Source organism: Plodia interpunctella, chromosome 4 (genome assembly GCF_027563975.2).
Source record: "Plodia interpunctella isolate USDA-ARS_2022_Savannah chromosome 4, ilPloInte3.2, whole genome shotgun sequence".
NCBI lineage: Eukaryota > Metazoa > Arthropoda > Insecta > Lepidoptera > Pyralidae > Plodia > Plodia interpunctella.
The window spans coordinates 4,549,187-4,573,051 of NC_071297.1; the positions used below are offsets into that span (position 1 = coordinate 4,549,187).

The following is a 23,865-nucleotide window of genomic DNA, read 5'->3' on the forward strand; positions in this document are numbered from 1 at the left end:
CGTAGCATGATTTCATGTGGGTTGGCCCAGTTTTTATATATATTTAAAAGCTTTTGCCCGCGGCTTAGACTATATTTGTACGAGTGTCTATAACAATATGCCAAATTTAATCAAAATCGGTCCAGCGGTTTAGCCATAAAAACGGAACAGACCGACAGATATATAGACAAAAAGACATTCACATTTATAATATTAGTTTTGGATTTTGGTGTGAAATACCCCATTATAAATAATGTTTTCAAATCGGTTAATAAATCAAAGAAACACACTCACCAGCCCACACAGCGGACTGAAGAGGCTCTCCCGGCTATTGCCTCTTCATGTCTATAAACAAAGAGTAGCAGGTCCCGAGGGCTCTTCAAGAATTCCACTACTAATCCCACTGATGCAGAGGTGCTCCATTTCAGGGTGCAGACGGGCGTTAACGATTGTACGTTTCATTAGTTGGCTGTATCGCCAGTTTGATAGCTAACGAAAATTGGCGTATTATGAACAACCATAGTTTGTTTTATAACTTTTTCAATACCAGTATGGAAGAGTGTGGTTTATAAGTGGTTAGAAATTCATTATGAATATTTTTTTTACAATAACCCACTATTTCACTAACTCGACGAAACTGAATTTGGTTAATGACACAGTATATAATTTAATGAAAATTTAAAACCTAGATTACAGTAGCGTGTGCTTCATATAAGTAACAAAACACGTATGCGCAGGTCACGGGCTTCGCTTCCGGTGCGTCGCAGGCGCGCCCTTCCGGCTGCGCGCGCGCCGCTCCGCTCCGCCCATCAACCGTGACGCGCCTAGTACTTTATAATATGCTATTGTTGTCCAATAAAAAGAGATGAAAATAATCTGGTTTTATGTATTAGAAAAACAAAAGTAACGACGAGAGCGTAACGTTTCAACGGTAATTTGTCAAATATTTTACTTCCTATGTACTCATCTCTCATTTCTAAATAGGTACATTTAATCATCAAACAAATTTTTGGCTATGTTTAATTATTTATTTGGGTAAAAGAAACTTATGTTTTGCGACGTAGAAGCTCGACAGTTATTTTGTAAGCGATCTTACTCTTAACTGTTAAAAATCAAATGTGACTTATTACAGGTTATTAAAGAGGTTTAATAATTTATTTATAGAAATATATGAATCATTAGAGTGTAACGAAAATCGTATTAAATAGGCAATGTTTATTACAAGCTCCGTAGTGTAAACCAATTAGTACGCTCGGAGAGGCTTTTATGATGCAATTAATGCATACAGTTAAAGCGTCGTGAAAAACAAAAGGGTATTAATTTTATAGTGACACGATAATGGACTACGACCACCTGAGCTGTTATTTAAAAACATTTTCGCTACAAATATATTTTGCGCGCTTCGACCGGCCGACCACTAAGGACAAACGAATTAATATTACCCCGGCGCAATTCAATTAACTTTGACTAAGTAATTTTGTTACATTAAAACGAAACGGTTAAAATGCGTGGTCTGGAATGGAATTGATGCATTAAAAAGCTTTTACGGTATACGTGGTCGAACTTTGTCAATACATTGCTGGTTGCGTTTATTCAGACAAGATCGGAAACAATTAGAACAGTGGCATTGGTCAGCGGAGCGCAGATCCGCACTCGCGATGTCCTACTGTTACTCGCGGATAATATTTTCCCGACCCATTTGGACAAAAAAATATAATATTAAACATTTCGTTGAATTTTAAATCTTAATGTAACGAGAATAGAGACCGTTATTCCTAAATACCCACCCGGACTGACGATACGGATTTTTGTATCATTTAACTACACTAGCTTTTCGGCCCACTGGCTGAATGTAAATATGAATGTAATTGGCCAAGTTGTATGTTTCGCTATATCTCTGTATTAACTGTACAGATTTAGCGTTTATATATCAGTAGTTGTTGGCTATGAAAAGAAATGTGAGTAGACTGTTGCTAAAGAAATAATGCATTTGTTCAAGCAGAGATATTTTGATACTTTTATGAAGTTATTTGTATATTCAGAAGTAACCTTACATTAAGAAGTACATCATTAATATTAATTTTTGGTTGTTATTTAAAAAAAAATTAACATGTGAATGAAGTGTTCACTTATGTTTCTTGAATAAAATTGCTCATCTATATTTTGTATCAACTAACTAGGTTAACCTAGCTACAAACACTGCAAGCCTATGTTCCGAAGTACAAGTTTGTATCTCGGGCATCGCCTAAGTGCGTTGGGCTCCTGGACCGTCCGAGTACTTAACCTAATATGCTGTAATTCTATTAAGGCCCGCTACATTAATTAACCGGTGTGCGAGTGGCGGCTAAGATGTCCTATTGATACGTGCTTTGTGGTCGCCCTAATGTATGCTGCACATATGTAACGCTTTCGAGCTGTGTATTGCATTGATTTCGCATGTGATTCTGTAGTAGCTGTGCGTGAGACTTGTTTACTATTGAGAAATCAAATAATAAATTTTATTCATAAAACCTTTATGTCCGATTTCGTAGGTGATACATTGAGAAAATCTGTGTAAAATTGTTATACGATACTCAACATACATTATACCTATATAATATGATAAAATGGAATTCATAATCAGTAGGCTAAATAAGTAGTTTTGAAACAAAAAATAATTGCGAAATGCTATGTAAGATAGCTAGTATCTTTATATTATAATCTTGACGTTTCGTCTGACTAAATACTCAAATCCATAGTAATATTATAAATGTGCACTGTCTGTTCCGCTTTCACGGCTAAACCTCTGGACAGATTTGGTATGCTTGTAGTAAAAGACCCCTTTTCAAACAACTGTTTTTTTTACAAATATCAACCCCCTAATACTATAATGGGCGGTGAAAGTTTGTATGAATATCACGCTTGTGGGCGAAGTGTGGATTAGCATTTGACTTCTCAAATGAGACACAGCGAACCAATCTCATTGCGCCATTGTGACGCAACGACAACCACACTGCAACGTCATTGGTTCGCTGCGTCTCACATTGAATCGATTCGATGGTGAGAAGTAAAATGCTAACCCGCACTAACCCCTCTGTTCCGCTTTCGCAGAGAAATACACGCGAAAGAAGCCGCGGGCAAAAGCTAGTTAATAATAAAATAACTTTGCTCATTTTGTATGTAAAATATTTAATTAATTTTAACTAACGATTTCTTTTTTAATACAATGTTGGATTATCTCCCTTATCGCAATTCTATAATACCTATTTATATCTTATCATTACGAATACATTCACGTTATAATCGAACAAAATCTTAATCATCATATCTTTTAAAAATAAAATTCCCCAAGATAGCGTATTGGAAAAAAAATCTGAGGATTCACGTATTTACATGCGTTCAATACGAGCAAATATTAGTGGCCGAACTGGTGTATTTTTTTACGTCGCGTTTGAAGTGTTGGTGAATTTCAACTTTGAAACAGTACACATAAAGCTCAAAATTGTTTAGCGGATATTTTTTCAGTATTATTATTTCGAGCTGTATATGTATGACAAACGTGAAATTCGCCAATTCAAAATTCTAACGCGGCCATACTCATACTCGAGCATAAATGATTTTATGGATAAACTATACTTTATTATCTCTAACTAATATTATAAAATATATAAATAATTTTAATTTATAAAATAATTTAACTACTATTTCTATATTACAACAAACAAGCAATTTGATCATGTACCTATTTTTTATAGTTTCACACGTACAATATTATTTTTAGTCCTTATAGAACAGCTCTTGAACGAGCATTGGAATCAGTCATATTTACATACATATACCATCTACGAAATTTTAGAAAGATGATATGAAGAACTACAGTTATATAAATAATATAATTAAACATGATAATCTATAAAATATTTCTTATTTTATTTTACAAAGCCAAAGAGTTTTATTATAAAGCTTTAAACGGTCCAATCTTTGGACCTATATGTCTAATTTTTTTGTAAATCATATAGAAATTTCTGTTAAATATCAATTTCCGAGAAGCATTGAATTCCAAGTCACAGTTTAATATGGAATATTTAATGTTCACTGCCAGGTTTGTAAGCGGAATTCCAGATATCAGCGAAACATACACTGGAATGGAATCTATAGAACATGATGAGAGGTAGGGTAATATGACCAAGTATTGACCACATAACCTTGCCATAGAAGGTGTATCGTTCGTCGAGGCTCTCGGGTGACTTAAAGGAGAAGGTGTAAAACAGCCACATGCCCACGTTGGCGATGATGAGGAACATGAGCAATTCGCGACCAGGCTTTTTTCGTCTGAGCTTCTTTGTGTTGCTGCAGCGGCGAAGACCGTCCATTATGAGAGGCGTCTGGACCAGCACTTGGATTACCTGGAAATTATTTTACTAGGTTTGTTTATTTAATTTAAAAAAATATTTATTTAAGGCCGGCAACGCACGTGTTACAACCTCGGTGCTGCAGGCATTCATATGCTGTGGCATTCATGTACCATTTCCTATCAGAAGGGTCGTATGCTTGTTTGCTTACTCACTATACTATATAGTTGTTACCCAAGAGAGAAGGATATTATAAGGTCGTAATAATGAAACATCACACATTTAAATCAGTCAACGTGCTCAATGTTATCTTATTATAACTTTTATCTAGCCATATTTCTTCATAACTTGCGCAACAGATTTATATTGTTCTTACTTTTTTACGTCTGAATCAATTTTATCCCGAATATATACTTAATATGAAAGAACTTACCATGACCATAAAATCAACCGATTTGACAATATTTAAGATGTTAATAGTCGCGACCATAGACAGCAACGTTTCCATGAAGAAGGCAGGCAGACAAATGAAGAGCAGGACGTCATCCAACAAAGATACAGGGTGTTCGTTGATATCCAGTTTCCGAAGCTGGTTATATGCGAAGACCACAGAGAACAGCAAGGCTGTGTGGATAGCTAGTCTGGTGGCGTCATTCAACATGTAACCCACTTCAAAGAAATCGCTGAAAAAAATATACGACGTCTGAGTAATAAATAACGTGATTGAAAATTGGAATATGTTGGACACATAATGATGCTTAGGCTATCTTTTGTACTAAAGTAGGTTATCCTTAATACTAAGAACATGTATATATACCTACATTTTATCAAATAGAAACACACACGAACATATTTTTATTGCATTCTTTGTATGCATTTTCTGTATGAAATAAGTAAATAAGAAAATATCGAAATAATTTTAATAAAAAAATATTTATTCTAGAACTTTAAGAATATGTTATTTCAAGTATCACATGCAAGATGGGATGGTATGGATAAACTCACGCAAATTCTACTGGACAATTTTTATTAAATGGGTAGAATAAACTTGATCCATAAAATATTTTCCCGCAATTTCCATGGGAGCCCCAGAGAAAAGTACATTAAAGTTATTCTATAAAACATATATCTTCCATATTTAACATACTTACCATAAAATGCTGCTGAAAGTGTCGACAGTGATGCCGACATCTGGATTAGACCGACGAACAGCTCTTTGTTAAAGACGTGGCATTCTGAGTTGTTCTCTTATTAAAGGTCATATATCTCCCGCTTTAACAAACTTACCCTCCAATGCTACTGAACACGAAGCCCAGGATGAGCATGCCAGCGACGCCGACCATCAGGATCAGACCGACGAACAGTCCTCTGTTGGAGGCGTGGCAGTCTGCGTGGATCACGATGTTACTCGTGAAATCATTATCCTCGTTGGCCGTTGGGATCCTGTGTCAGTGAATTGTGATTTGTTAGTATTTCTTTTAATTCCGCTTTAAATACTTTTACTCGTACAACTATGAATGTAATGTTAAATAACAATTAAAATTGTGCATATCAATAACTCACACCAGTAATAACTTGTTTGTTTGTTGTTACATTTATTATTTTGATGTGAGAAATTGAATGAGAAATTGCAATTTCAATTAGGCGTGTAAAAAGCATATGATTTTAATTTTAAATTCGAAATACTTAGTTTATAGTACAATCGAAAACAAACAATCATGAGTTGCGATACTGACTTGCAAACCAAATAGTTTTCATCTAAACTGGAGTTGATTTCTGAGTTAAGGCCTTCTTCGTTGTGGCAGTTTCCAATATTGCTCCAAATTATGTAGTAGACAGCAACTAGAATATCGGTCAGATTATTTTGAAATTGGGATACATATTTATATTTATTTATCGGACGACATCTATCTACTTACATAAGTAGTATAACAAAAGAAATTTAAGCATAAATACGATAGGTACATACATAAGACAGGTAAATTTTCATATATTCCCTCTATCTAATTAATTTTTACAGAATATCTAATTTTGAGACGTTATGTCAATCGATTTAGAAATTGAATTAAAAGAATATTAAAAAATAAATCTATAACTAAGCGTTAAACAATTACCAATAAAAATGTTGAATTCAACGGTGAATGGATACAAGTAGGGCGAAAAGTTTTCAAAAATGGTCGTAAGAGCTGGGGAGCTGGTGCAGTTCTCATTGTACAGGTTATCTATATCTATGAAGTTCTTCGAAAAATCTCTATCTGGACCTGTAGAGTATTCTGTAAATATAAACTTATATTTTGATTAACATTGTGGTGCTATAATTTATTTAAATTGACTTTCAGGTTTCTGTTGCTAGAATCAACAATGGAATACCACTGGTATCCGTAGAGTACCAGCGCATTGATGGACAAAATGCTGAGTGAAGGCCTAGTTCGCATAATATTTTGGTGTGTTATTTAGTGTATTGTTAGGTTATAAAAACATGGCGCAAATTATTTGTTTATAAATTTTATGGCGAATAAACCATATCCCATATTCTATCTCATTCTTAAATGTTTACATTACATGAAAAAGATCTTAATTTTTTTTTTCATGGAAAGTGTTTTCATAAAATGTCTTTTGTTATTACCGTTTCTAGTTGTTACTGTTGCGGTTTCATTTGTACCATAATTATCATCTCTAGAGTTAGCATAATTTGTCAATCCGAGTATAGTTTCCCTCACAATGGCGGAGATCCAAAAACAGAGACTGCTGCCAATCATGTGCATAAATGCAAAATGAGCAACACCCTGCAATAAATAAAAAAACATAACTTTAGGAAATTTCTTTGTCTCAATAGTTACTACAGAAAACATTTCGAATAATAGAGTATTTGTGCATTCTATCTATAAGAAAACTGAACGAAGTGTTTTCGTAATTTGCCCTTCAGTGTCATTTCGAAGCTCAAGATATTATCAAAAGAAGTAACAAACTTGAATAGAAAAAATAATCTAAGATCCTAAGGAGTATAGTTATCAGAGTTTTTTTTTTTTATTTAGACATATTATAATTATAAATAAAAACAATGTGAAATATCCAGGAATTAAAAGGGTACTTTCATCAATATACCTTAATATAATAATAACATAATAAGCCTAACATAATAGAAGAATATTTTCTTTAAAATACATAGTTTGAAATGTTCAACAATTTATTGTTATTATATTTTTCCTAAATAATTGAAAATTTTATAAAACGCTGCGCTCGATTAAATTCAAATCAAGCCGCTTTCACATGCCGCTCTATCGAGAACTTGAGTAAATTTATCAAAGTAGCTAGTCGTTTTTGTGGAGCACTTAGCGACACAAAACCGCTAGTGATATTGGTTGTTTATAGAACACTTATTAGTACATATCGCATAATTTTTTTTATTTTCGATGCCACATTCAGTTCTATTTAGATAGATAGAGGGATCTCGAAAGCTGTAAGTAATAAAATACTGAAACTGAAAAAATAATAAACAAATGCTGCATCTCCCACCCGCTATTCGCATTAAATATACCACAAGTATTCCAAGTGAAAAAAAAAATATATAATCGTCTCTTACCTGAGCCCGCAAAATGATGACGTTGGAATATTTGAATATAAAAAATAATTGTAGGAAACAGTACATTGGACTCATAATGTCAAGGACGATTTGGAGAATATTCACACAATCATCATTGTTGACGTCATCATCGATAAGTTGGTTGATCTGAACCGCTATCAGCAGCATTGAATGGACGAGATGGCCCATTGCAAATCCTGCAAAAGAATTTTTTTAAACATTCATCAACTTGTGAATTTTTGATTTGTACATGACGACCTATTGTGCATTGCACACGTTTGACCATTGACCAAGTCAATTAAAGGGACATAAAGTATTTAGTTTTTGTAAAAAATTTGAAGCAGCGTTATGTACCGGCCTTCCCAGCGACGTAACGTTACGATACTAACCGGCAGCACCCATCTTGAGGTAGAAGCTACCAGAGTGCCTGCCCTGACTGAAGCAATAGTCGTGGCTCAGTGGCAGTATCTGTGGAAGCGCTATGCCTCTGTACGGCTCCGGCCTGTCCTCTGGCGAGTTGATGTCGTAATCTTCCTACAAATCAAGTAGCCATATAGACCAGATTTAAAATGAATATGGGTTAGGAAGTAGTGTTATTTGGTTGGTATAGGATATTGGATGTGTCATGAGAAAAAGGAGAATAATGTAGTTGAGAGGATATATTCAAGCATATGGAAATAAAATTAAGGAAACCTCAAATTTTAACGAATCTATTAGGTAGTAAGGTTTACTTTTTCAGCGTTCAGAACAATAATCACTTTAAGTATTTACCTATATAATATATTTTAAGTTATAAACTTACCTCCTGACTTCTGTAGAATTCAGCTATCTTTTCTTCATTTAAAGCTTTTATTTTTTGGTTTTTCAATGCTATTTTTGTATAGCGTCTAATGTCAATTATTAAATAAATGTGATAGATAAATCCAATGGAACACAGTATTAGGGAATAGTACTGAAATTTAAAAAATATATATTATCATATCGTCATAAACATGAAATATATACATAAAATAAATATTAAAATAGTACTTTACCACGGCTGGGTCAAGATCCAGGAAGCTGTCTGCTAAATAAACCATGAATCCCACTGTTACTAACAGTATTGCGTACATACAGCTTGCTATAAGGGACAAATATTTTCTGGAAAGAAAAAACAAATATATAGTTTACTACTACTATTGAAAATTTATTCATTTATAAAATTATAAAAATACCAACCAACCGTAAGAATTAACGATAGATATATATATATATATATATATATATATATATATATATATATATATATGTCTTTATGTCTTTGTCTTTATTCATATCACTTAATTTAGATCTAAATTAAGATTTAAAATAAAATAAAACTAAGGGTGCCTCAGCTAGGAAGAAAAATCATCCATGGATAAATCGTATGGATATGGATAAATACTAGTCTTCCTCAGAAAGAATGGACTCTGAAGCCTTTGTTGCTGTCTTATTTAATTTAAAATCTATTTTACTATGGTTAAATAGATTTTAAATCAAATTCAAAAATCAACACAATTTTTCCCACTAATGTTATGACATAAGTGGGAAAATTTGTGTTGATAGACGTTTGTCCCATCACGCCAAACACGCACGAATCACTTTTTCGGTTTCGTTAGCATCCCTGTGTGCCATCCGAAATTCTCATAAGAGCGGAATATTAAACTTAAAAGGAACTCCTTACTTAGTCTGCTTCTTGTTCTCCTTTGGATGCGTGGGGGGCGGCGCGTGCGTCTCGACGGAGCGGATGGACTGCGCGTCCATGGTGACCACCGACCGCTTGCGAGGAGTAGTCCCTCCGTGCTCGCTTGCGGGCGTATACAAGCGATAGCTATCTGAAAAAAAAGATTCTAAATGGACTGAAAAGGCTAGTTAGTCACAAATTGAATTAAAATTAATTAGGATTAATATGGATTTATCATAAGACTATAAAAACTTTCTAGGTCCATGCTACAAAAACCATGACATAATTCTTAAAATGTACCTTTATTCTCTCCCTGAATAACTATCTTTGTATACAGTGACATGATTGCATACTAAAATTTAAAGTCAAACGAGGAAGGTGTCATTTAGATAATATTACGTTATTAGATGATTCATTGTTGATTACACTGACGATAAGTATCGAGTTGCCATCAATACAAAATCTAAAATCTACCAACTGCCTGGATAACTTATTAGGTTAAGTATAGTTGACTAATATCACGCTTCTTACACTAAACTAACTACAAAGTTTTGTTACGTTTCGGAATGCAATAATTTATTATTTATTCGATAGGTACCTCAAACCCACATTTGTCAAATCTGTTGCTTATCATTTTACAAAAAATATTTACACTTTTGATTAAAAAAAATAGAATTGTTCTTTTTATTTGAAATATATATACAGTAAATAATTAATTGTTTACTTACTAAGTGATTTGATATCACCATTCCTGTAGCCGCCATTTTGTAGTGGACTGTAATTCTTGTCGCCTGAAATGTACTTATGTTTTTATTTTTTTATTTATTTACTTTTTGTTTTTATTTTGTTCACTTTGATGGTCTAAAATAGAGATTTATAAATAGCTTGCTAATTTAATTAGCTCCGTACAGACATGAGAACTTCAACTCCAAATCCATTGCAAAAGTTATAAAGTAATTTATTTTGTATCTTTCAAATTTCTATCTTATTAAACTACATCACAAATAAACTGAAACATAATAAAAATATATATTTTTACCTACCTATGGGTGTAGTAGTGCCAGAATCATCGTTCGAAATGACCAGCTTCGGCGATAGTTGCTTATCAGGGCTGTCCTGCAAATAAATAGTAAAATGTAGTTTTATAAAACTATTAAAAGTTTTTATTAAAAATTAATTTAGTTTATTTATATTTACCTAGTTTATATTATTTTTCATATATTTTTTCTTTTTTTTGTTATAGGTACTATCCTTATAATATTTTGAACATTAAAATCACCGTACCTACTACCTACCTTACCTACTATTAAAAAAAAAGTTGTCTTTATGGAATCCTGGAAATGCACAGTAAGAAAAAAAATTGTAGCAGGGTTCTTGGCCCTGTCTATGTCCCTTTTTATATTTGATTAACTTTATATTAAAAATTCCCATTTTTAATAGAAATAAAAATAAAAATTAATGATGAAATATTAATAAATGTATCCATTACTCACAACCTTTCATCTAAACACACCGAAAAGTTAGGTTAACATAGATAGTTTTCCATAAGGACACTTAATAATAACACTTTTCAGTGGCGGGTATAAACCGAAAAAATTATACCATAAGTGATTTGGTCTCCTGCTGTTAATCTTAAAATTCTACGCCACTGTCTGAATGATCTGAAATACATACATTCAATTACGTTCTCCTTAAAAAGCTGCGATACTCAATAGGTACCTTTAAACAAAAAAAAAAAACGATATACCTACCTACATGCCAAAAAGCCCGTGGAAAAAAGTGTTAAAAATCATATCATATATTGTTTTACATACTTGCAGGCGTCTAGGAATATACATAATTTCTTACGCAACGCAGGCATCTGTATAATAAATATTATATCAGCTTCCGAAATGACGATTCGATACTTCGTGTTTTATTATCGATGATCACAAACAGATTAAAACGTTACTATTATCACCAAAATGTATCTAAGTATATGAGGTAGGGCTATGTATCTTTTAAATGTTTAGAAAGCCTATTTCATCTTCATCTCGTATTAACACGCAATAAAAACTACTATTATTAAGATGCGATATTGGCATAACGTACATAACGTACATCGAGGGTTGGAGTTCGGATGGTGGACAATCTCATATTTCCGCCATGCGAGCAAACAAAAAAGAAGCGCGCGGCCATCGAAAGCCGAACGAAATCGGATTAATAACTTCATTAGTCGCCTGTTCCTCTCGATCGACACTGCCCTGTATTTCACTATAATCCCATTACGGTGTCCTGCAATGAGTTTCGTATAGAGATGGGCAACGATCAGTTAAAAATTGGACTGTTCACGAAGTCTATTCTACAAACTCTAAGCAATAATAGTGTATCAATATTCTTTATTTTTTCAATATTTAGTGGCGTGTGGTTCCGCCTTAAGGTGAGGTTCATACCCAACCGTGGATGTCGACCTACGATGTGTGACAAATAGCCTAAGCAGGTGATAAGCAAAAAATTGTATTCTCAAGGAGTTGTATAATTAGAGCTGAATTTTCAAAATATTTAGTTTGTTTTTATTTACAAAACAAAAAACAAAGCTTCGCTGTGTCTGCGCCCCAAACGCAACCGGGAACATGTAGAGATCTCTCATCTCTACATGTTCCCGGTTGCGAAAGTGTCTCAATATACGTTCAATCAAACAGTGCTGCTCTACATATTTACAAGATCTGTTTAAAAAACGACTACAAAAAAACGACTACAATACGATTCAATTCATGCCTAATTTCAAGCTACCTCAACCTTTCATCACACTTAAATTAGACATTGATAAGGTGTTGTTTATTGATATAGAAAAAAAGAGATAAGACGTTTTATTTACAAAACACGTGTTAATTGAAAACATATCGGTAATTAAAATATTAAATGTATATGACATGAAAAACGTTTCATGCAATAATTTCATATACAAATATATATTTTTTGAGTAACCATTGTAATATACGAGAGAAAATAAACTATAAAATTTTCATTACCTGTATTTTTTAAATAAATATCAGAAGTTGTTTTATTTTTATTACTAGCTCGTATCTGTAGGTATTTACATAAACAAAAATTACTCATTATATTCATTAGTCACTATCAGTATTGCTATTATTGACAAATAATACTTGTGGGTATAAATTTCTCATAAACATAACATGTCATGTTGTTTTAGTAACCGACTAGATAAAGTTACTACGTGTTCTATGATATCCAAACTTCCATACTAATTTATGTGAAAGTATGTTTGTTCTGTTGTTTCAAATGGAGCAATGCGGTGATTTTTAGTGTGGAGATAGTTGGAGAGTGACAAAAGCACGAGTGTCGGGCAGCAGGAAAGATTACAGATTTAAAACATGAAAACGAAAAATTTGGTTAAAAGGATTTTTTTAAACATGGGTCTTGAAATGATCTGTAATAATCCATAATTTTGTATCGTTAAGGTAAGCGAAGTATAGTCAGTCTATAAATAGTAAAAAGATAGAGAAGAGATATATAGATAATTAATCTGTGAAAACATGTATGAGGCCTTCTATTAAAGTACATAATAAAACCACGCAGTTCATTCCACGGCGTTACCAGTACGTACGTATGTCGTAGCTGGTTGTAACAAGTTGTAGAGATCGTAATAACGACTTTTTAATCATTCCTTCATATAAAATAAAATCTCAATCCTACATAATAGTTTGCATTATATTTTAAAATTGATATCTTACGTGTACAATTATTACAGTGTGGATTTCATTTATCAAAACGATCGACTTGCACGTGATAGTACGAGAAATTACGAGCGATACAGTACACGATCTGAGGTACAGTTCTGCGGCGGCGTTTATCGGCGGTTTATACTGATAAATATGAATGAATAGATTATAACGGTGTTAATGGACATTCCGATTGCGTCGAGTTAACTGCCCCTGTGGGAATAAAAAATAAAGAGATCGAATTTTCATTAGCAGAGGCGTTGGGGCGGCACGGTGTGTTCGCGGCCGGTATTTACAGGAGGGTCGGCGCGGGGTGACGTGAGGGGTGGTGCGGGGAGGTGGCTCGCGGCCGGCTGGACTCAAAAGGTTTACAGTTCGCTGCGCGAGAGTGAACCGCCTCACAAACACGGGCCGCGCCGCGCTCGCCACTATGGACGAGGCCCTTTACAGCGAACCTCTCACTTTTATTTTTGTAAAGAGTACTGCCTTGATTGGTTTTTGGTTGATGAATAAGCCTCTCCAGCAGCGTACTAGTCTGTTGACTTTCATTATCATTATTATTCTAAAGTAAATGAATAAATTTTGTTTCTTCATTTTAAATTATTTTCTGTCTTCCTCATTTTATTAAATACTCGTATTCTGAGGACACAGATTTAAAGTTATGAGGGAAAAACTATTAATGAATAAGGATTTTTGAGTAATATTTTTCATTTTGATTAGAAGAGAAACTCAATGTCAGTTTCACCTTAAATGAAAATTTCTACCTTCTGCTTAGATGTAGAATTAATTTTATTTGGTGATATATCAATTCAAACATAGTTAATCAACACGGTAGTACCTCATGAAAAAGACATCGATATCGATATTTTCAGACATTTTATAAGATGTTGTAAATTAATATTCCACTTTACTGATAAATATTTATAAATAAACTAAAAGTACATAAAATCGATCTTGTTGTGTATTAAAAATGCACTAGAGATATAAAGTTATCACGAAAAACGAAATCATGATAGTAACGCAAAATGTTGGTGTTCAATTCCGAAATATGTCCACATTATGCCAACGGAAAAGTCATTACAGCCCATTGCTTCCATATATACGAATTCGCTGTTTAAACTACGGGACGAAGCTTAAAATAAATTTACTTCAAAAACGGTACGCAGCCTGTTGCAATATTGTCATTTTTTTTCTCGTATATACATGGGATCTCTGTCATCGTAGCATGTGCCCGTTTCCATTCTTGGTTAAGTCGGCCCTAAACCGGGGTTCTACTTCCTTACATTATAAAAAACTAAATCTGCCACGTCTGCCTGCCTTTTCGCGATAAATTCAAAATGCACGGATATTCATGCGGTTTCGGTAAGTATTCCTGAGGAAGGTGTATCTATAATTTACTATATTTTTACCCAAACGAAGCCTGGATGGGCCGCTAGTACAAAATAAAACTTTAAATTTTGCAGATTCAGCTCTGATTTTATGCCTACCTAGCATCAACCCTCATTAGGGTTAGCTTGCTTAGTAGTTTATCTTTTTATCCCTTGGTTGTCACGTACGGAATCCATGGGAGGATATTAAGTGGTTCCTTTGGCGGACACTACTCTCTCTAGGTCCGCCTATGTCCAGGTTTATCAAAAATTAATATAATTATATTGAGTTCAAACCCAAAAGTTATTGTATGTTCTTTGTAGATACACCCAATCTGATTATTACTTCATCCTAATCATTATTAATTACTTGAATACGTGACGTGGATTTGATCGATAATATTTTTTACCTTTGATTTGAACACCCGTGATATTGTTATATATTTTTTGAGATACAATCCAACTCACTATCAAGGACGCAGTGGAGAATACTGATAATACGTGGAACGTCATTTTAAATGATTATGGTGCTTGTAATTCATTCCCGTATTCCCTTTCTAATCTGTACTTTAAATTTACTTCTAACTAATCTTACTTTACTTCTACTGGCATAATTACCATTTCTATGATTTTTGTAGCGTATGGAAATATTTTGGTTATGCAATCAATATAGCTTGCTAGCTATAGCTAAAACAAAAAAATATATATTTTTGAAACTATTAAAACAATGACATCCGATATTTTATCAACGAAATTTAGTAAATTAAAATCACTCAGTTTTTTTTTCGAACAAAGTTGTTTTATTTATTTGTAATTTTGTTTTGTAAGCCATCCAAACTAATAATCATATATTTATCAAATCTATACATAAAATAAAACTGAGCTCGTGTGTAAATAGGAAATATAAAGAAAAATATTTATATCTATCTAAGTCTTTATGGTACTAATAAAAGCCCAAACAACTTTTTTTAGAATCTTGGTCTGTCTTGTTTGTATGTATGTTTGTTCGCGCATCACACAAAAACTACTAGATGGAATTGAATGCGGTTTTTACAGTTGTAGAGGTTTCATCGCGATACGTTGCTTAGATTACGAGATATCGATAATAATAAGTTATGAGCGGACGCACGAAATTAACGCGGGCGAAGCTGTGGGCAAAAGTTAGTTTAGTCATAAGTTACCGTTAAGTTAAAATTTACAAAGTTCAAAATTTTTTGTTATTTACCGCTATAAAAACTTTTAAAATTATAGAACTATTTATAATTCTATCTTAAAATATTATCAACTCCGTCAATAGAACTTTAGTCACATTTTTTTCAGATTGCTTACTTAATGGGGAAAATCCATAATTGGATCATCATTCCACTCAAATCGGTCGATCAATAAACCCAAGCATGATGTGACGGAAAAAAGTTACAATCTTGTGTCGACCAGTGAAATCTTTTAAGACGATAAGACTTTAATAACAAGGAACTGAAATAAATTACGTCTCTAAATCAATCAAATGTTTATCATTATATTATTATTTATCACTCTAGTTTGGACAAATATTAACTCTTGTCACAATATTGCGTGATAGTTTATCGGAAATTTCTGTATTTTTGAAACTATATTATTTCTAATTACCAATGTAATAACAACAGACATAAAAATGTAATTGAAATATTTATATAAAAACATCGTAACGATCGAATTTTGAAATACTCCTTGGCATATGGTCATATTCATCTGGTAAGTAAAGTGAGCATAAGATGCACTCATACTTATTTTTTATTGCAAAAACTATGTATAGTTACAGGTATAGGTGGTACGTACAATTTTAAGGATCCACAGGTCCAACAGTTTGCCCTTTCAGGCATGCAATATTTATTCATCATCAGATTACATCTTGGTAATTTACTCTGTTCCTGCGTCAACGGGCCATAATGTAGTTATTATATGGTGAAAATGCCGAGTATCGAGATTGTACTTACATCTAGATAGGCCACGCCGCGGTTGCCGCGTCGTCTCGCCATGCGGGCCGCGGTTGCGGTCGGCAGGTTGCCGGACAACGGTCCGGGTTGGGACATGGTCCGGCGCCGTTCTGGTATCTCCTCAGACACGTTGCCTACTGATGTATTTAGCACCTGTGAACGATAATCACATGAGAAAATTAGCGTAAGGTTTAGGTATAATAGGAGCTTTAAACTCATGGAATTAAAACTGGAACATCTGATGAAGAACAATGATGATACAGCTAAACTATAGGAAATATAGAAATGAAGCTTTAACAAAAGTTGTTCAGCCTGATGAGCATTTTCTGTTGAGATATAAAAATCTGGAACACCTGATGTAGACCCATGATGGTGCAGCTAACTATAGGAAATATGACGCCCTAACAAAAGTTGTTCAGTTTAATGAGCATTTTCTGTAGTATACAATTCGAAGATCTAGAACACCTGATGCAGACCCATGATGGTTCAGCTAAACTATGACGCCCTAACAAAAGTGGTTCAGCCTGATGAGCATTTCCTGTTGATGTATAAAAATCGAAGATCGGGAATACCTGAATAAGAGTTAAAATGGTCCAGCTAAACTATAGGAAATATAGTTTTTCAGTCTGATGGGCATCGTCTGTATATATAGGTATCGTTACGCTTTGTCTGTACAATTAAATTTCTCTAATAATTTTGACTCCTTACCAAAAATTGTTCGGCCACGAGAACGAAGTCACGGGCATCAGCTAGTATTATATATAACAATAAAATAATGGCCTGAGGAACCGAAAATTAGCATAATATTTTATAACCTTTCATTATAGTACTTATGTATTTGATTTTATTAGTGTGTAGCCTATGTCTTTGACATATACGTAATTGTGGATCATATCTAGAACGTTCTTATGCAGAAATGTAACTGTTAAACTAAGTAATTACAAAATACACTCACCCCTGGATCTTTTCTAACAAAACCTTCATCATTTTGGCTCTTATTGGCATCGTCGTCGAAATGTTGCAGCGACGTTTCTGAATGAAATTTTTTATCGCCCATTTTTTTTCTATTTATAATTTCATCTAATATTTCCTGTCGTTTATTATTCATGTCTTCTGCCATTTTAAAAATTAAATATATATTTTTGTTTTCAAATTCACTATGAAATTATCGCGCACTACGGATATTGAAATATCATTATTGGAAATGAATAATGATCGTGAAATGGATTATAATTGATATAAACGTGTGATATAGAAGATGTGCGATTTACAATTAGATTGCAATTGAAAAAATATTTAATCGCTATCGGTTATCAAAGCTAAACGCACATATCAACAAAGGAATAATTATATCGCGAACGATTTAACACTTCGTTATTTACATTTTAATCGATAGTGATACGTATGTCTTTTACGTTTTGCCATTCAAACCCATTTTCGAGAAATTATGTAATTTGTAGCAGCCATAAGTCTACATAGGTATTATAGTTTCAGAGATCGTCATACAGAAATGTAAAATAAATTATTTGATCAAACAAAAATACAAAGAGTAAATTCAACAAAATAAAATCAGTCATTCATCAGTTTGCTCAGCACAGATTTGAGCTCGAGTTGGAACTGAGACACCGGCAAGTTGAGCTCTTGTTCCTCGGCGGAGCCCTGGCGTGTGTCCTTGACCACGTAGTCCGAGGGTACCACGAATAGCTGCTTCTTGTCGCCAGGAGAGTCGATGGTGTGCAGGAACTGCGGCATCGGCAGGTGAGGTCGTGACTTCAGCCATATGTAGAACGACTTCGTAGATCTGATAATAAAAATCAAATCATTTATTCAGAAAAGAGCTTTTGCCCGCAGCTTCACCCGCGTCCGCTCCTAAACCAGAATTTAATTTAGACTTTTCGTTATACAACTGTAAACCGCATCAAATTCCATTTAGTAGTTTTTGCGCGATGCGCCAACAAACACAAGACAGACAGACGAATATTCTAAAAAACAATGTTTTGGCTTATATTAAGGCGGGTCAGCTACACCATATTTTGAACAGAACATTGTTCAAAAACATAAAAAGGGGCGTAGCCGAACGTGTTTTATAGAACAAAATACACTCGAACGTGTTCGCCGGAGTTTGTGGACAACATCCCCCGCATTCGTCTAGGGGCGGGGGGAATTCATTTAATGTTTGATTTTGTGAACCGAAAGTTCATTCTGAAATATACTTTGTTTACTGAATACAGGTAGGTTGCAGAAGACGGGAAATGTTTTAAACATACTATACTCAAGAACAATGTTTTGTCCAAGACATGTCGCAGTAAAGACCTCTCATAATTATAATGTACAGACATAGCCTACTTACAGTTTTATTATATGTATAGATTAGACCATCACAAGCACTTAATATATTATATTCTAAATTTAATAATAAATTCAAAGCTACAAGTATTATGGATGCTATCAGTGGCACTGAAAACTGAATTAACAGTAAAAAAACTCGTTGTAATTATCAAGGCCTGTGTAGCTATCATGAAAAACAATCTAGTTGATTTTGCGAGATGATTAATAAATGATAGGTACTTTTTTTTTATTTTAGCAACGTATTTATATTGGTTTTGTACTAGATTTCATAATTTAATGTTTTTATCTGAAAGATTAAATAGTCGAAGTTCAAAGATTCTAATTATTTTGAGGTGAATGTCTTTATTTACATAATAATTTGTGTATATTACATGAAATGTTTTTTAATGGTGCAATTAAAAGAATGAATCAGTTAAATTGTGGCAATAGGAAGATATCACTCGATCAATAGATTATGCGGAATAATACCAGCAGTCATTACTTAGTCTATTATATTTGAAATACCTTTTTGAATCACGTCTAATAAAGATCCTACATTAATGTAAACAAACAAATGTAACAAATTTAATTACTAATACGAGAATACACAGGGATTCTACTTTAGTATGAGGAATTTGGAGAAGGTAAACATTGTCGTGAGGACAACTGCAATATATTTGACGATTTTACTACTGTGATTATGTGTGAAATTGAAAAATAAAAAAAAACACTCCATTAATAATGGCGATGTCGATAAAGGGTAGTGTTGGAGTACCTAGCTTCCTTGAGCGGACACTAAACGAGGTAAAAGAAGTTAATTATTATACAATCTCAACACAGTTTGCCGAAAACGAAGATCTAGATAGCGATTACTAGATAGTGACATATCTCCAAAGAGCTAAAGGCCTAGAAGCTGAAGCGGCATCGGACATTTTGTTTTTCTTCGTACAAAAAAAAATCATAGTTGGGCGCTTATCTTTTTTGCATTAAGGTCTATGTTTATAAACTGCCACTAAGATTTTACGCACGTGAGATGTTGGACGTCACCCCAGACGGCTTCCATAGTGCGCAGATCCTCGGGAATCTTGACGCAATGCCACATGGTCTCCGTGTTGTTCCGCGGCGGGATGTGTTTCAACTTCTGTGGCAGTGACGAGTCGAATGCCGTCGTGTGCGCAGGGCTCGTCTCCGCGTGGATGTCGAACGCGATCTGCCGCTTGAGAACTCGCGGACATGACGTCTAAATTGCAAACATCGTTTTAATGAAGAACATTGTTCTTAAACCACCAAGAACAATGGTTTGAAGAGATTTTCAAGTGTATATCTCTGTAATCTGAGCATTTCCCTTAGCTACCTCTTTGACCCCCCCTCTCTTGTAGGTGGCAAATCGAGAACAGTAACCCAATATGGTGGTGATAGGTGCGAATAAGCAGTCCCCGACTAAGCGGCGGGATTATAACAATATAAATCAAAATGAAAAAAAAATCTTCATATCTGAATAATCTTACCTTAGGCACGCCCACATAATTTGCAATGCTTTGGAGTACGCAAGGCAGAATCTTTGGATCCAACATCAAGCTACGAGATGCATGTTCATCGAACCACACCTAAAACATAAGTTTATTTATTTATAGTGATAAAAAAAATATTAAACATTTCGTATTGATTAATTAAAACAACATTTTGCCAACCTGGAAAAGATCTTCAATATCTTCTGGACGTTTAATTTCACTCTTAAACTCTTGACTACCAAGGTTAGTCCACCAGTCATAAAATTCTTTAGCAATCTGTTTAAATAGATAAGGATATTAATTTTAGTTCTTGGGAAACAATGTCTACTTAAGTATATCACCCTGACTTCAGAATTTACCCGTAAGCATTTTGTTGTCTATAAACTTTAAAATATTCTATTTTGAATATCGTAAACATTACCAAATAAGAAAATCATTTTTCTCATAAAATATTTCCTAAATAATGAGAAAACTTATTAGGAGGCTCACCTTCTTCGTCATAATTTCGGCCTTCTTACTAAATTCATCGGATGCTGATACTTCAAAGACTTTTTGTTTGTATTTAGATTTCCACTTGATCATATCGGTTTCAGATTCATTACAATATAGCATGTCAAAATGGGGATTTTTAGAACTATATTTGCGCGGTATACTAAAAAAAGAAAAATGCACATATTATTTAGTGAGTCAGAGTTAAGTGCACAAGTGAAAATTTGCAAAAAGTTAATTACTTAGGTATTTTATTTTTGGTACAAAACAGGGACCATTCATAATCTAGTATTCTTTCAGCTCTTTTAATTTGCGACACACATATAATAATAATCCGTTAAATATATTGCGCATATACCTATATTATTCATTTATTATTTTATTTATTTTAATAATTACTCACCCATAAATACTTGCCAGATGAACATCCATATCATCGTGTGTGTAGGCCGCAGACCCTTCACTCGATTCTTTAGACGAGTGACTCGGCGAACTGTCTTCAGGGCCGGCTATCGCTCTTTGACTAAAGCTTTTTGAAGATATCATCCTAGAAAAGTTTCTAGAGGCAGTTATAGTCGCCGCGTGGGAGGTTTTGACTGCCAAGGACTTGCGGGAGGACTTTTGTCTTACAATAGTGTCTGCTTGCGACTCTTCACTCCACTGCTCCGACTGTTCGTCTTCTTGAACTTGCTCCTCAACTATTGACGGTTCAAAGTCACTCATGGAGAAGTTAGGTCGGCTTTCAATAACCTGCCGAAAATTTCATTTCCTTCCTTTATTATCATGCAGCGGGTTCTGAGTTGCAATTGCATACCATGACCTTGTTGTTGTTGCTACACCTGTGACCCGTTTCTTTAGTAGATATTATAATTACTGGCCAAGTGTGTATCGGTCCACACACAGTGTACAGTTCTGTAGTTTACTATACCAACTAAACAAGTGCGGACGGACAGTTGACTATTAATCGATACTTATAAAGGAAAATTAGGTGTAATAGTTTTCCTTCTTATTTCGTAATATATCGAGTACTAATGCCGTAACGTTTGAATTCCTAACGATAACCGTTTCATTGGTAGAGAGGTACTTCTTACCAGAAATACGTGCACTTTATTTATTTAATAAAGCATTTGCTTTATTAAGTAAATAAAGTGCACGTATAATTCAGCGTTTTAGCTGCGATCGTCGCCATGGAGAATCATAACCCTAGCATAGAGGAATGAAGGTACAAGTTAAATAAAAGAAGTCTTACTGCTGAAGTCAACTTGGCAATATAGAATTCGTCTGAGGCCATGATGGAGGCGCTCTCGGAAGGCGGCTCATACTTTACTTCCTCGGGAGGCAGGTGGAAGATCTTGGCGATGCGTGAGAACAAGCGCGGGCCCACCAACTCGCGGACTGTCTTGCTTTGAGACTCCCAGAACTAAAATATATATATATACATATTTATGGCCGCTATATTCTATCGGCAAACAGTTCGCCGAACTTTGGCCGAGTTCGATGTCTGTTTTTTCATGCGGCGATAAAAAGCTCACAAACTACGCACGAGGCATTTCTGAGTTTAGCGATAAGTGTGTATAATAACATGGTAGCCCATCGTAAAACGGTTAAAATTCAGTTTAAATTTTATTTATATATCTAAATATCAGTTTGTTCTCAGTAGTTCCTCTAAAAGTTCCTTTTGAAGGGACTAGTGACACTTTTGTATCACGGTAGTACCTTTAAAAAACCACTAAAGGTACCAATTTCAAGAGACCCTTTGTAATGTATACCGACGTTCTCACCTATATCTGCGAGGCACTATTCGTATCACATTCAAGCGTCCTAGCAAACATTTTCACCACAAGTAAAGATATGATTCATGAAATACCTTATCATCTTTATACGACAATTCCAGCTCTTTAACAACATTCTTCCAATGCAACTTGACCGAGGCCTCGTTTTGCTCATATCGAGACGGCTTTATCACTCTTAAGTTTCTGGGTTTGTCCCAAGTCTTATTCAGAGGTCGTTTCCCGCAGGGCATCTTGGATAAATTCTAATAAATCAAAACTGGATACTCAGTTCACGCTGTTTTCAGTAATTATTAAGCATTTAACTTTCCATCTCCTTCTGCACGTATTCTAGCAATAAACTGACTTATGTCATTTGCATTACAAAGAGTCTTATTTTTTCCTAAAAGGTATATTGTACTTAAAAAAATATTGATTTATATTTTTAATTTATACACGATATAAATTTAAAAAAGTAAAATGTAGATCAGCAATATGAATGAATAAATTATCTGTATTTATCAATAAACTTATTACTTACATAAAACTTCTGAATTCAATAAATTGTAAGCATAAACAATAGTAAGGAATGCGCTATCTATTAGCGCCTACTATTATAAAATATGATGGGGTAAAACAAAGAAAAGCAGTAGACGCGGTTTGCTATTCAAGTCAACCCCAAATCAGCGCCATCTAGCGGGAATTTTCTGAAAAACTTTGGAAATGCTGAAAATGGGCTTACGCGTTTTCTGAGTTATCCGCTCGAAAATAGCGCTCACTTGTATAATGAGATGTCGCTACGTGCCGTATTTTCTGAAAATGTTTAAAAGAATTTCCACTGGTTTTTAAAGTTGCGTTGAGCAACAAAAACTGAAACTGAAATTATTTTATTTTATTTACTGTGGAGTTCATTTTGACTTGATAAACTTGTGCATACAGTATATTGCTGAAGCAGAACGAAACTTTTGAACTTTATACTCGTATTGTGTCTCTTGTAACTACACAGTTATTGCAATAAAGATAAGCGGGTTGGACTTCGAGTTTGTAATTTTATGTGCATATTGAAGAGTTTCGATTAGCTCATTTAAATTCTTTTCTTCAAATAAACCGA

General features: G+C 34.1%; 2 protein-coding genes across 2 annotated transcripts; both read right to left on the minus strand.

The window, feature by feature from the left end:
* Positions 1-3,110: 3,110 nt before the first annotated feature.
* LOC128669435 (proton channel OtopLc-like) lies at positions 3,111-17,777 on the minus strand. Its single transcript, XM_053744274.2, has 15 exons — positions 17,613-17,777; positions 16,658-16,810; positions 10,639-10,711; positions 10,324-10,386; positions 9,596-9,746; positions 8,928-9,033; positions 8,696-8,845; positions 8,283-8,427; positions 7,894-8,090; positions 6,937-7,096; positions 6,425-6,583; positions 6,047-6,152; positions 5,598-5,753; positions 4,744-4,993; positions 3,111-4,364 (listed from the first exon to the last, which is right to left on the minus strand). Exons 1-15 carry the CDS (start codon positions 17,775-17,777, stop codon positions 4,044-4,046), a joined length of 2,355 nt encoding a protein of 784 aa, XP_053600249.1. The 3' UTR covers positions 3,111-4,043.
* A 449-nt stretch (positions 17,778-18,226) lies between these two features.
* Positions 18,227-23,120, minus strand: LOC128669436 (uncharacterized). The gene is made up of 8 exons (XM_053744275.1): positions 22,853-23,120; positions 22,235-22,405; positions 21,389-21,735; positions 20,986-21,148; positions 20,677-20,772; positions 20,494-20,592; positions 20,014-20,225; positions 18,227-18,458 (listed from the first exon to the last, which is right to left on the minus strand). Exons 1-8 carry the CDS (start codon positions 23,006-23,008, stop codon positions 18,227-18,229), a joined length of 1,476 nt encoding a protein of 491 aa, XP_053600250.1. The 5' UTR covers positions 23,009-23,120.
* Between the last annotated feature and the right edge of the window lie 745 nt (positions 23,121-23,865).

What these genes read in the sequence shown, in the direction of transcription:
- LOC128669436 (XM_053744275.1), bottom strand. Translation starts at nt 23,008, where the DNA reads ATGCCCTGCGGGAAACGACCTCTGAATAAGACTTGGGACAAACCCAGA. An exon ending in TTGCCAAGTTGACTTCAGCA is followed by an intron (nt 21,736 to 22,234) that starts GTAAGACTTCTT and finishes AATTTTCGGCAG; the next exon opens with GTTATTGAAAGCCGACCTAA. An exon ending in ATTATGTGGGCGTGCCTAAG is followed by an intron (nt 20,226 to 20,493) that starts GTAAGATTATTC and finishes TTTGCAATTTAG; the next exon opens with ACGTCATGTCCGCGAGTTCT.
- LOC128669435 (XM_053744274.2), bottom strand. Translation starts at nt 17,777, where the DNA reads ATGGCAGAAGACATGAATAATAAACGACAGGAAATATTAGATGAAATT. An exon ending in AATTCTACAGAAGTCAGGAG is followed by an intron (nt 8,428 to 8,695) that starts GTAAGTTTATAA and finishes CTTGATTTGTAG; the next exon opens with GAAGATTACGACATCAACTC. An exon ending in CCTCAAGATGGGTGCTGCCG is followed by an intron (nt 8,091 to 8,282) that starts GTTAGTATCGTA and finishes ATTCTTTTGCAG; the next exon opens with GATTTGCAATGGGCCATCTC.